This window comes from Nicotiana tomentosiformis, chromosome 6 (genome assembly GCF_000390325.3).
Source record: "Nicotiana tomentosiformis chromosome 6, ASM39032v3, whole genome shotgun sequence".
Lineage (NCBI taxonomy): Eukaryota > Viridiplantae > Streptophyta > Magnoliopsida > Solanales > Solanaceae > Nicotiana > Nicotiana tomentosiformis.
The window spans coordinates 110918127-110931852 of NC_090817.1; the positions used below are offsets into that span (position 1 = coordinate 110918127).

The 13726-nt window shown below is 35.5% G+C and overlaps 1 protein-coding gene across 1 annotated transcript; it reads left to right on the top strand.

Annotated features, from left to right (window-relative positions):
• Positions 1–11373: 11373 nt before the first annotated feature.
• On the top strand, positions 11374–13528 carry LOC104095429 (uncharacterized). Its single transcript, XM_009601569.4, has 3 exons — positions 11374–11937; positions 12960–13081; positions 13205–13528. Exons 1-3 carry the CDS (start codon positions 11524–11526, stop codon positions 13353–13355), a joined length of 687 nt encoding a protein of 228 aa, XP_009599864.1. The 5' UTR covers positions 11374–11523; the 3' UTR covers positions 13356–13528.
• Positions 13529–13726: the final 198 nt, after the last annotated feature.

Consider the following 13726-nt stretch of genomic DNA (forward strand, 5'->3'; position numbering starts at 1 on the left):
ATCAAGTCCGATTGACCTCAAATTTTGCACACAAGTCATAATTGACATTACAGGCCTACTTCAACTTCCGAAATCAAAAACCGATCATGATATCAAAAGGTCCACTCCCGGTCAAACTTTCAAAAAATCATCCAATTTTTCAACTTTCGCCAATTGACGCTAAAATGACCTACAGACCTCCAAATCAACATCCGAGCTAGGGCTTTGCATGGATCGGATCGGATTTAGCACATTTTGGATTCGAATTTAGGATTTAGGATTATACAAAATACAATCCGAATCTGATCCGAATTAATATCGGATCAGATTTTAAAGTTTGGATCGGATCAATGTTTCGAATTTCGGATCGGATTATATATATTATTAAGGTTATTGCTAATCTAATCGGCTAATGCATCTGCCTTATCTACTTTTTCCGTGTTATGTGCTAATACAAATATCTCTTTACTTTTCATCCATTTTATCACCATTGTATCTCTAAGAAAATATTTCTTTGGAGGTTCAAGCTGTTATGCCTCAGAGTTGCAAACTCATATGTATATTTTCTTTGTAAAAGAAGCAATACAACAAGAAAAATTCATGTTTCTGTAATTATGAGGGTACTATGGTGCAAATATAGCTAAATCCAGCTATTGTAAAGGTAATAACTTAGAGGAAGATATAAAGAAGTACTAACTATCCGAAATTAAAGTTTAGTATTTATACATACCCTAATAATTACGAATTTCGGATCGGATGAGGTTAAAATTATACTAATCCGAATCCAAACCAAAATTTTAATAAACATAATCCGAAATCCGAAAATTGAGCGGATCGGTTCGGATTTCGGATATCCGATCCAAATGAAGAGACCTAATCTGGGCACATCCAAAATCACCCTATGGAGCTATTGGAACCACCGATACTCTATTCCGTAGTCGTTTTCACACAGTTCAACCTACGGTCAATTCCTACTGACTTAAACTTCCATTTTAGGGACTATGTATCCCATTTCACTCCGAATCCAAAAATAAATCCTCCCGGCAAGTCACAAAAACCCAAAAATAAAATAGTGGGAACAATAAATATGGGTTCGGGGCTAATACTCTCAAAATGACTGGTCGGGTTGTTACATCAAATTTTTGAAAAATTTCAAAATTTATTTTCAAGTGAAAATTGAAAATTTTATGACCAAACATTGATTTCGAAAAAAGAAAAAGAAAATCGTAAAAAGTGAAAAAATTCTTATGTCCAAACGGGCTCTTAGATTGTGTTCCATTTTTCCCTATTCTTTATTTTTCTATTCACCGTTATTACTTGATTGAAAACATAAATTTGACTCCTCGTTTAAGATACACACATATATATATATATATATTATATTACTTTCTATTAATAAGCGGCAATCTGAGCTGCATCCGAAAACAAATGAGCTACATCCGGTAACTATTCGGGTCATAAGAACAATTTTGTAATTATATCAATATCAACTGATTCCATTGGCTGATAAAACCAATTACTGTAGCTTCCTTGAAAGCTTATATCTTTGTCATAGTCTTGCAGTCCTTCTACCCTTTCAAAACATAGGATATTTATTTGCAATTAGTACCGAGTTTGTCCTAAGCTTAAGATATGGAATACTTTGATGTTGTCTTATATTCGTATCAAACATATAAATAAGATATCTTAGCAAATATACACTTAATGAAACTAAAGTATGTAAATAAAGAAATTTGTATCTAAAAGATGTCATTCTTTTTTATACAAAGTAAACATGAAAGAGTATAACATTAAAGGGAACAAGAATAAAAAATTTAAATTTTTGGTATTCAATTTTGTATAAAGTCCACAAACATTACAATATAACTTTTCAATATTTTATTTTGCATGATATGTTTAATTACGAGGAATTTTATTAGTTTCCTATTATAAAGTTTCTACCTTACAGATACATATTTTTGTCTCTTAAAAAATAATTACTGTATTTTGTACCTTATAGACATCGAGCCCAAGGGCCACCTCTGTACAAATCCAAGAGATAACCCCCACCCGGGGACTGTCGTCATAGACAAGCCCGGATGGCTCGAGATAAAAAGTTTGGAGGCACAAAACCTATTAGGAACTACCCGAACTTCAAAGGCTACGACCATCCTCATTCGGAGAATGTTGTCCCGGGCGAGCCCGGATGACTCGGGGTAATAAGCCCATTGGACAACACGCAAACTTAAGAGCCTACGGCTATCCTAGAACGGCTCGGATATGTCCGAGATCCGTAACCAAAACATAAGGCCTTCAAAATTTCTAAACCGGTTCAAAGGCTACCCCAGGCAAAATTATAATCTAAAAATTCTAAGTAAATACTTCGGGGAAAGCTTCCGGTCATACCGAGCACCCACGATTCTTAAGAAAAAAAGACCATTGTTCGAACCTTCAAACATGACCTAATCATTACGTGCTAAGGCATTTCAAAATCTCTGCGATCGTAAAGAAAGAAGCAAAAAGAAACAAACTTGAAATTTGTCGAAGGGAAAAAGCCTTGTATATATACATAAATTTTTACAAAGGCCAAATAGCCTCAACAAAATACAAAAGTACAAAAGGAAAAAAAATCTACAAGGCACCTAAGAAGCCCAATCTTCGCCGGAGCCCGCCTCGTCACCGGAACCATCGGGGTCTTCCCCGTCCTCGGATCCGCCTGAACCTTCGAAATCTTCCTCTTCCTCAGGGTACGCCAACTTCTTGTCCTCGGCCTCGAGCCTATTAATATTTTTAATCTCGGCCGATAAATCGAACCCTCGTGCTTGAACTTCCTCGAGAGCCTCCTTCCGGGACTGCCACCTCACATATTTGACGATGGCCTTTAGGCGTTCCTGAGCTTCCTCAACATCAATTTTATACTGGGCCACCATCTCTTCAGTGTCTCCCATGGTTATTTACGCCATTGACTTGGCCGCTTCAAGCTCCTTGGCAAGGGTATCTCGTGCGGCGACGGCCAACCCCAGCTGAGACTGGAGGTCTTCGATTTTATGGGATCGGGTTTCAGCCTTCTCCTTCATTGATCAAAGTTGGACCTCCGCCGAGGCTAGCTGCTCCCAGAAGGTCTCCTTTTCCGAAGCCAATCGGTCCATCTTGCCCTTCCACTCCTTGGCTATGGCCTTGACTTCATCCATCTGAGTCCGAAACTGAGTGACCCGTTCAACCTTCTGCTGGACATGTGGATTCCGACCATTAGACACTGTGCCTAGCTCATCATTACTAACTTCAAAGATTTTTACATGTTCCAACAGGTCGGGAAGTTCCTTCTGAACCGCGTCCAACTCGGCTCAGAGGCACTTGACTTATCCTTCACGTTGCTCGCTGAATAGCCTATACATGCCTCTATTCTCAACAAGCTCTTTGACTTGGGCCTCGATTTGGCTCAGCTCATCCCGGTACCGGAGGAAGGTCTCGTGGTGGAGCACCGAGGCCTGCAAATACAAGAAAAGATATTAGAATTATCAACAATTAGTTCAAGTATTAGAAGAGATATTAGAATCATCGAGAATTACCTGGTTCACCGCATGTTGTGCTTCATTGAACATGCATGGTGCGCCTACCTCGTTCATTTTGGTCTAGTCTTCTATGGTTACCAGACAACCGAAGTAACTGGCTATCCCTACGGGGGCGGAAAGGATCCGGGCATCCTCAGAAATGGTGATAACTACAGTCCGCTTCCAACCAGGATCCATACTCGGAGTGGGTAACCGATTTGTTAATCTCGGGTTCGAGCTTGACCCGCTAGAAACCGAAGGTGGAATTTCTTCATCACCTATAAGTCACCCAACCAGATAAAATCCTCCGGGGCTGTGAGTCTATACCGTCAAAAACGCCTCGGAGGGAATCATCCACTCCATGGACCTCCCCATAGGATCGCCCCTTCGTCGTTCGGGCTTCATCGAACATTGATTTTGTGAACGAAGGAGATCCCAAAATATCTATAATGTCGAGCGGGGCAGGACCGGCATCTCATAATTCCTTGGCCCTTACCTCGGCATCAGTCTCGCGAACTTGAAGGGGATTAGCTTAAGTCGTTTCCCCCTCGGTTGCCACCCGTCCCTCGGGGACAGATGGCTCATGGGCCATAAAGATGTTATCCTCTTCGGGCTCGTCTCTTAGCCGGAGGAGTGATTCCAAGTCAAGCACTCGGGTGCTAGAAGTTTCTTTTAGCTTACGAACCAGCCTTTTTTCATTTTCTTTTTCTCCAAGCTCGGTGAACTCGGGGCCCTTTATCTTTTTTTCTCCACTGCTGTGGCCCCGGGCTGTCCCGAAGCAGAAGAATCGGCAGGTATGTCCTCGTCTCTAACCGGGGGACTAAGCTCGATGGTCTTAGGAAAACCTGCAAAAGAGAAGTAAAGAAAAAAATAATAAGAACGTAATGAGAAGAAGCTTGACACAACTTACTCGGGAAAGAAATCTTACCATGGGAACGAGTCTCCCAACGACCCTTCGAGAGTTTGCGCCACGAGCGCTCGGAGTAGGGCATCTATGAGACAAAACCTTCGACCCACTCCTTGAGTCGAGGGACAACATTTGGGACTCGAGCGACAGCTGCACCACCATGAATACCAATGAGAAAAAGAGAGATGAACATGAAATAATATTCGAGAGAAAGATTTACTTACGTGATACATTTCACTTCTCGGGGAATGGTCTGAATTCTACCGGGATCAAATCCTAGGTCCTCACTAGGACAAAACAACCCTGCCAACCTCGATCCTCGTCCTCGTTGATGCTCGAAAATGGGGATTTGTTGGCCCGACGTACAAGTTTTATTAGTCCCCCCCCTCCTCGAAAGATTCAGAGACTGTATAAACGGAGCAGATGATTGATGGTGAAGGTGCACGAATCGATTTTATTCACAAAAAATTGGAAGAGGATCACGATCCTCCACAGCGAAGGGTGAATTCTGCCGAGGCATACGTTATAGCTCCTGCAAAAGTCCAAGATGACCGGATCCACCGAGTCCAATGTGAAGGGATAAGTGTAAACACTCAGATAACCCTCGACATGGGTGGTAATGGCCTCTTCAGAGTCGGGGACCACGATGTCTTTATCGGCCCAGTTGCATTCTTTTCGGACCGTGGGGAGGTCCTCTTCGGTGATTGAGCAAATGTATCTCGAGGCATCCTCACGCCGACCTTGTACCAAAGAAGGCTTCTCGACCTTGACGTCGTCAGCGATCGAACAACCTCCGGGAATGAATATCTTCAAGGGAGGTTCAGGAGTCGGTTCATCGATAGCCACGTTAGCAGCAGGTCTCTCAAGGTCGACCACATCAGAAGTAGTTTTGGCAGTCGTTTGGGAAGTAAAAATGACATTTTGGGGAACAGAATTTGAGGTTTTTGCCATTGTTATAGAGGAAAGCTTGAAAGAGATAGAGAAAGGTTAAAAGCTGGAAGCTCAGATGTGTTGGCTAGAATGGATGATGAGTAAAAACATCAAAGGAATCTCGAATAACGAAGGTAAAAATGCTAGAACGTGAAAAAAGTAGTGAAATCCTGAGGGTACAAGGGTAGATTCTTCAATGTAAGTAAAGAATGAACGAAAGAGGGGCTATTTATTATGGTTACGCGATGCTTCGCCTCCAGGGACAGCCGACCGGCGGCTGACGTGCATTTAATGCCACTATGACATGACTGACGAGATGTTTTGGGTTTTTGTAGTTTATGACATGATGTATTGGAGAAGGAATCAGGATGCTCATGTCATTTTTCGCCAGCTCGCTTTCCGAGAAACGAGGGAACTATTTGTATACGGGTAAAAACCAGGCTCATGATACACTCCGGCCTCCATTAGGGTAAAACGGGCTCAAGGATGATTGCGAATGATCGGGATAGAAGTAAAGGCCTCATCGAGTCATAATCCATGGACACGTTGTTTGCCTTCCAAAATATCGGGGTCATGAGTCGAGATCGATTAGGTAATCGAACACGACCAACAGAAGGCCGTAATATCCGCGACCGGCCGAATATCACAGCGTGGATCTCGGCACGTATCGATATAGAACCGATAATCAGTTAAACAATTTTTTTTTACCTTTTATAGAGTTATACTTAGAGTAGGATTCTCCTACTTTATAAAGTGGGATTTGATAATTCATTAGACACATTGTAACACGCAATCCAAAGCAGTATACTACTATTTTCACTATTATTGTAAGTTTTTTCTCTCGTTCATCAAAGTTGTCCACTGTGAGCCCGAATCGAGGGTGAATGCTTCAATGAGGCTGGAGTCATCCTACTCACGGGGTTTGAATTTATTGTATCTTTACTTGTCCATTCTAACCTAATTTATCATTTTGTATCAAATTAATCTGCATATTCTTAAAACCACTTACAAATTTAATTGTTATCCAATTTTTAGGGTAAACAATTTGATTTGTCTTATTTTATCAATTTAAATAAATATTGACATTTTCGTTGAATAAAATGTAGCGCGCCCAATCATAATTTGATCGTTAGATTTATATCTCTTCTTTCATCCCAAAAGAATGATCAAATAATTATACTACTATAAATTATCAACTTCTTAAATATTTTTAACTTTAAAGAATGCGATTTATAATATAATATATATACGTTTTAATTAATTTAATTTATCTGAAAAGATTAAAAATCAATGTTTAAATACTATACGCTATTCATGCTCCGATTTATATTTATAAATCAATGTTCAAATCCAAACGAACTAACAAAAAATTGAGTCTTGTATTCTTTTAACCCCTTCATTTTTTTACTTGACAAAGGGATTTATTTTTTTATATAATTTTAGGATCCAAATTATATTTCTAGAAGTACTATTAAAAAATAAGTTGACATTTGAATATTTTAACTTTTATGATAGGGTAATATTTTGTTCTTATTAATATTTATATTCGGAATTCTCATGTTAGTCAAAACAAATTACCTGAAGGAAAATTAAAAGGTGGTTGGATTGGAACTTTTTTTTATTTCCTGGTTGGATTGGAACAAGACAGATAAATATTAGAGAAAAAGGACAAAAATGGTAAATTTTCCAATGCCTAATAGAAACAGAAACAACAAAAAAGAGTAGAGCCCAGCGATTTCAGCGGGAGCAATTATTTGGAAACTGCTCCTTATTTGACTGACCGCTTACCTCCAACCAAATCCCAATTTTCGAGGGAAAAAGAAAACAATTATTAACTACAGTAAGTAGCTGCATTTAGTGCTAATTTGAGAAGTTCTTAAAGTAAAAATAAATTCCGTATTAATTTTATCACTCATTTTCAGTTGATTTATTTTAGTTCAACTGATGAGGGCCCACTTATGACACTTATAATGAAATTAATTAATTAGTTGCATTTACTAGAGATAAAAGTAAAATTCCGATTACTTTATTCTTAAATTCCTATATTAAGTTGCTCATTCATTTTTGGTTATTTATTAATTTTATTTTGTATAATTAGTAAAGTCTGCCATGCCAGCTTCCTCACTCAAATGTCTGACTCAATGAATGAACAAGTTAAAACCAAAATCATCAATGACGCATCAGAGCCTGCAACTTGTTGCTTGGTAATTTACAGAATTGCCCTTTATCAATTATTCTGTTAGCGTGATTTTCTTTATTTATTTTTTCTTATTTTAATTCCATTTTAAACATATGTTAGTAAAAATATTTCATCAAGATAAGATTTTATAGAATGTAATATCAATGTACATCTTTATTGTCTTTTCAGTAGATTAATCTTGGGACTCTGGCAACCTAAATTCATGGTAATTGAAGGAAATGATAATTTTTGGAGAAATTATAACTAGATATATGATTATTTAAAAGGTTAAAATAGATTAGGAAGGGATTAAAAATAAAAGATTACAGCGATTTTTGAAACACTCGTATATCATGTTTGGCCAAGATTTTAAAATCATTTTATGTTGAAAAGTATTTGTTCAAAAGTATTTTTCAGTACTTTTGGCGGGAAACAGTTTGTGTTTGGCTAATTAATTTGAAAAATATTTTTATGTATCAACTAATGTTTGGTCAAGCATTTAAAAAGTACTTATAAGTCTATTTTTCAAAAAAAAAAAATGCTTTTCAAAAAGAAATATTTTTGAGTTTTTTTTTTTCTGCTTCTCAATAACTGATTCTATTTCTATTCGAAAGTACGTTTTCCGTCTAAAAGCGTCGCAAAACACCTTAACTTTGAAAATAAAAAAAATTGGCCAAAAGTACGATAAATTCTTGCTCCATCAAATATTCATTACCTCACCTATATTTGCAAAATGGAATGTACCAACGGATGAAAATAGCTGTCAACTTGATGCACAAAAGATAAAACTTATAGTATTTGGTGTTTATATCAAATAATAAATACATGTCATTTATTATATTTACACTCGTACTACAAAATTATAGTTAATTAATATTTTTATCTTAAATTATAAGTGAACTATGATAAACTAGTATGATTTAATTTATAGTATAAAATTATGGATAAGGCTTTTACCATGTACAAATGGTCACCAATACCATTAATAAGTATCATAAGAAGCTGTTCAGTTTCTTGTCTTTTAGGGGTGGTTCATTTTCCCATTCTTCTTTTCTAATGTCTGAGTTATAAGTATGAAAATGCAGGGCAAATGATAGTGTAACACTAGCTTTAAAGATGTTTCGTAAGTTCCATCTATCCTTTTAACTTACACAAGTTTGAAAAATATATATTATACAAAATACTACACGAACTCGTTAAAACATACAAACAAGAAGATTTCTCATGCATCTGAACGCGGAGTAATAAAAATAAGATAATACGAATGTTAAAAATGACAAATACTTAGGCAAAGACAAAAACGAAACAGCGGAACAGGATTTACGCATATTATTTGACAATATGTTCTTAAAATGGTAATTTTGTCTTACGGGTTGATCAGTGCATAAAATGAGGTGCCTATCGTAGTAGAGGTATTAATAAAATACAATTAGCTAGCATTAGTTAAATTTGTTTACCGATAATCAAATTTGACACAATCTAAAGTTAAAATAGAAGGTAATATATAAACTGCAGTAGCAACTTTCAGTGAGATTTTCCTCTTGTTGAAATCATTACGTCTTGAGACTTGATGAAAAGTAAAGTACTTATTATTATTTGGTTAACCATTATTTATGCAGGAAAATGTGGTAATGACAACACTCAACAGGGCAAAGGCTGCAAACGACAATTCTATTGTTCAGAATTGAGAACACGGACAAAGATCTTCTTGATAAGGCTGAACAGAAATCAGAATATAGTCAAGATCAATTATGAACACAACACCAACAAAAAAAATGAAAAAAAGAAGTTTGAAAAATGATATTATATAATCGCTCTTAAAATGTACACTTTTTTATATATATATTTTTAAAATAATAATTGAAAATATATATATATATATATATATATATATATTTCTGTATGTTATATACAAAAAAATTAAAATTTTATACACCTTTGAGACTAAAATGTGTAAATAGTTTTGACGCGGGTTAAAAGTGATCATTACCCAAAACAATTCAACAAGGAAAAAAGATTTTCGATTCGTATATAAGCGTTTTTCCTTTTGTTTCCTTTTATCTTTTGAGATAACTTTTGAAGAGGAAGATTGGCTTTTCGCTGGGCGTAGAAGAATAGTGCGGAATAAGTTGTATTAGTAATGCATGGATTAGTAATATATGGGTTAGTAATGTAAGTATTAATTATACAAATATTATTTTTTATCTATTATTTGGTGTTGTGTATTAAAATTATAATGCATTGCATAATTTTTAAGAAAAATAGTTGTTTACAAAAATATTTTCCATATTCTCAAGCCTTAAGGGACTTTAAGGACAATTTTGTCTTTAACCATACTAATGCATGCATTAATAACCTTGGTATTACTAATGCCATGATTTTTTATGCATTACTTATATATAGTATAATACCAAATATGATGTATAACTAATACAAGTATTAATTATACACATATTGAAAAAATATAACAAACAAGGTATTAGTAATACATAAAGCTAATGCTTGAATTAGTTTTTCTAACACCTCCTGCCAAACCACGGCCACCCCTAATTCTTAATTCTTAAGATTGGACATAGCATAAAACTGAATTAAAGACACTGAATTTTGATTACTATTTGGAAAAGGAAAGGATTTGATAGCAAAGGATTATGATCTCGTATTTGATTTAGTTTATGACAGAGGAATGAGAATTTATCTTAATTATTGATTTTAAGTTTTTGTATTTTTTAGTAATTTGTTTTGGATAGGGAGGCCAGAGGGAAATGAGAAGAAACGATCCACTGAAAAATATTTACTTGCACATAAATGTTTATAGTAAGCGTGAGTTGGTAATATGAAGATAATGTAAATAACATGGTATATTTGATTAAATTATATTAGTAGTTCGAGATTTTATTCTATAGTATATAATTTAAATATTAATTTCAGTACCTAGTTGCAACTTGCAACTAAAAATACCTAGTATTAATTGCAATATAGTAGTATTTAGTTCCTTAACAATCTTAAAATAATATTAGTCTGGTTCCTTAACAATCTCTAGGAAGATGTTAATCCTTTGCTATATCAGATCGGATCATAATCCATTTAAATTATAGATCTGACTTCAACCACCTTAATTACATTGAGCAGTGCCACTAGCTCACAATTTGTAAAACTTCTTTAAAAATCATGGCTTAATTTCTTATTTTCAATTTTTTTTGTCCCTTTTCATTCTATTTCTTATTTGCGACAAATTATTTAACATATACAATACTTCATCAACTCCATTATATATTGCATATTTAATCTGTAAATTACATTCTTTTTTATGAAGATTTACTTTACACATAACATATTTATTTATTTTTACACATAAGAAACTTAAAAATAATACTTTTTAAATTTCAATATTATAAATGACGATGAAGACCCATTTCCTCCTTTATTTGAAACTCTTTAATGTAATACTTTTTATTCTACCTTAATGACATTATTTTAATAATCAAGTTACTATAATATATTTAAAATCAAAAAATAGTTTTTATGAAGTGTAAAACGTTTTCTTTGTTTTTTTCTCCTTAAATTCTACCTCTAATCAAATACTGCAGTACTACTGTATAAAAATGTAATGGAGTGTAGTCAGTGTACCAATACTAATTTGCCTCAAGGAAATTGTACAAAAGATTCGGGGTCAGGCCATAAAAGCAAAAAAAGGGTACGAAAAGAGAATCCACCATTTCATCATCAAAACTGTCAGCATATTAAATCCTTTCTTTAATAGTATATATATATATCTCCCCAGAGTAGTGTACTGCCATAACTAGCCACTGAGTAATACCCGTGAGTGACCCCCTCTTCCCCCCCCCCCAAACCCCCAAAACTAGCCAATAATAAATAAACATTAAAAACCATAGCTTTGCTTCACCAAATAGACCTCTTTCCATAAACCCCTCTCCACTTTCTTGTGCTGTGAAAAATACATGAACCTTGAAACAACAAAGTGGTAAAAGTGGAGGAAAATGACAATGAGTTCAAGTTCTTTTCTGAGGCAACTAAGTGGGAAAGAAAGCTGGAAATCAACTTCAAGAAGATGGGGTGGTGGGACTGGAAATGGTGGATTTCAGAGCTGTAATTGGAAGCAAATGGAGGAGCTGAACAATATGTGTGGAGGAGGGGGAAATGGCTATCAAAATAATGGTGGGGGTTTAGTAATGAGGAAAAGAGTAATGGTTGTTGTGGATCAGAGTTCACATAGTAAACATGCTATGATGTGGGCACTTACACATGTTACTAATAAAGGAGATATTCTAACTCTGCTTCACATTGTTCCACATTCTTCTAATAGTAAGGGCTCTTCTTCAGCTGATTCATCTTCATCTGCTGCTCATCTTGCTAGCTCTCTTGGATCCCTTTGTAAGGCTTGTAAACCTGAAGTAAGTCCCTTTTCTTGGAACTTGTTAAATACCTATATTTTTTTAAAAAAAAATGGCTTCTCGCTGGGTGTCCGATATCCCATGGGAGCCCGACTATATCCCGATTCACGCCGCGTAGGGCCTCATTCGGGAAATGCGCTCCCTACCAACAATCTTTTCATAGGAGACCTCTGATTGAGGGAAGCAGCCGTATCTGGTGCACCACATACTTTGGTGGTTTACCTATATTTTGTTTGGTAAATAGGTCTAAAGTGTTTTTTGTTTAATTAGTGAATAATAGTAGTAATAAAAGATTAGGTAACATTAATGTGCTCAAATTGCATTTTGTTCCTCTGCATGTTCTGTTTTGTTTGTCAAACAGTGTTCAAGTGCTAATTTTCTGCAAAAGATAATGTAACGTATTGTCGGTGTTTTTTTAGGTAAGTTTTAAATTATAATGTCTCTTGATATCAGGCTAAACCAAAGATTGGTGCTAATAAATTCAGTGAATTTGCTTATTCTTCTTTTTTTTGCGTATATTTTGGGGGGAGGCAGCATTATCTTTATTTTCTATAAAAAGATGAAGGCTTTTTCCTTCTTTATTTTTCCTTTGTCTGTTTGGTTGGGAGGGGCTTTGGTCTTTGATAGATAAATTTACTATCTTTTCTTTATTTTCCTTTCCCTTTTCCGGTGGTTGCTGAAGTAAGGAGGGGAGATTTCTCTATCTGTTTCCCTTTCTTTGGCTCTCTCTCTCTCTCTCTCTGGTGCTCACTGCTCAATGCATTTTTTCTGTCCTTACTTTTCCTTTCAAATGCACACAATAATAAAGGAGGGAAATCATTACTAGTGACAGTTTCTTCTTTTCCTTTTCAGAGGGTTTTCAGATCCTTTATTTCTCTTTCAACCAACCAAACAACACAGTACTAATAATTTCTTCCACTGGCTTTTGTATTTCCTCCTATTATTCCTTTCCCTAGTTACCAAACAAAGCTTGACATAATTCTTTGGAGTATTATGACCTATTGTCACTTTTTTTTTTAAAGGTTGAAGTGGAAGCACTAGTAATACAAGGACCAAAGATGGCAACTGTAATTAGCCAAGTGAAGAAGCTGGAGGTCTCTGTGTTAGTCTTGGGTCAGAAAAAGCCCTCTCATCTACTTACCTGGTATATATATCATCCCCCCTTCACATTTTTGAAGCAAAATTAAGTCAGAAAAATACTAATTTTCAAACTTTCATTTTTTACATGATGGATTTTTCCTTTAATTTTGCAACACTACTACTACAGTCTGTGTGGGCCAAGCAGTGAAGAGGAATTTGTGGAACAATGCATCAACACATTGGATTGCTTGACAATAGGAGTAAGGAAGCAAAGCAAAGGCATGGGAGGATACCTTATCAGCACTAGATGGCAGAAGAATTTCTGGCTCTTGGCCTAGTTTTAATTTCGGCTTAGTTTAGAAATTAATATCACTCACTACAATATGGAAAATAATTTGTGTAGAAAGCTTTCAGTAGTATTTCCAATGTAGCATTCCCTAAAAAAATTCTCTTCTGGTCTGTAATTTTATATATATCTAATGCTTACTGAAAACTTGTTATTTGTGCGAAATACAGTTCTTGTATCAGCTATATTTCCCTTCTCTCCGGGCTGAATATTTGCCTAGTTATAGAATTGCTTGACACAAAATGCAGGGATGGTTAAATTCAAGGGAAAAGAATACAACAATCCTTTTCATAAAAATTGGGTTCCAATATTTGGAGTGACAGAGTTAGCCCATCTCAACTCTACTAGGAACAAGCAGCAACA

Bases quoted from the DNA above. Each gene is read 5' to 3' on its own strand.
- LOC104095429 (XM_009601569.4), top strand. From the start codon at position 11,524: ATGACAATGAGTTCAAGTTCTTTTCTGAGGCAACTAAGTGGGAAAGAA. The intron at 11,938-12,959 runs GTAAGTCCCTTT...TTTTTTTTAAAG, and splicing joins GTAAGGCTTGTAAACCTGAA to GTTGAAGTGGAAGCACTAGT. The intron at 13,082-13,204 runs GTATATATATCA...CTACTACTACAG, and splicing joins CCCTCTCATCTACTTACCTG to TCTGTGTGGGCCAAGCAGTG.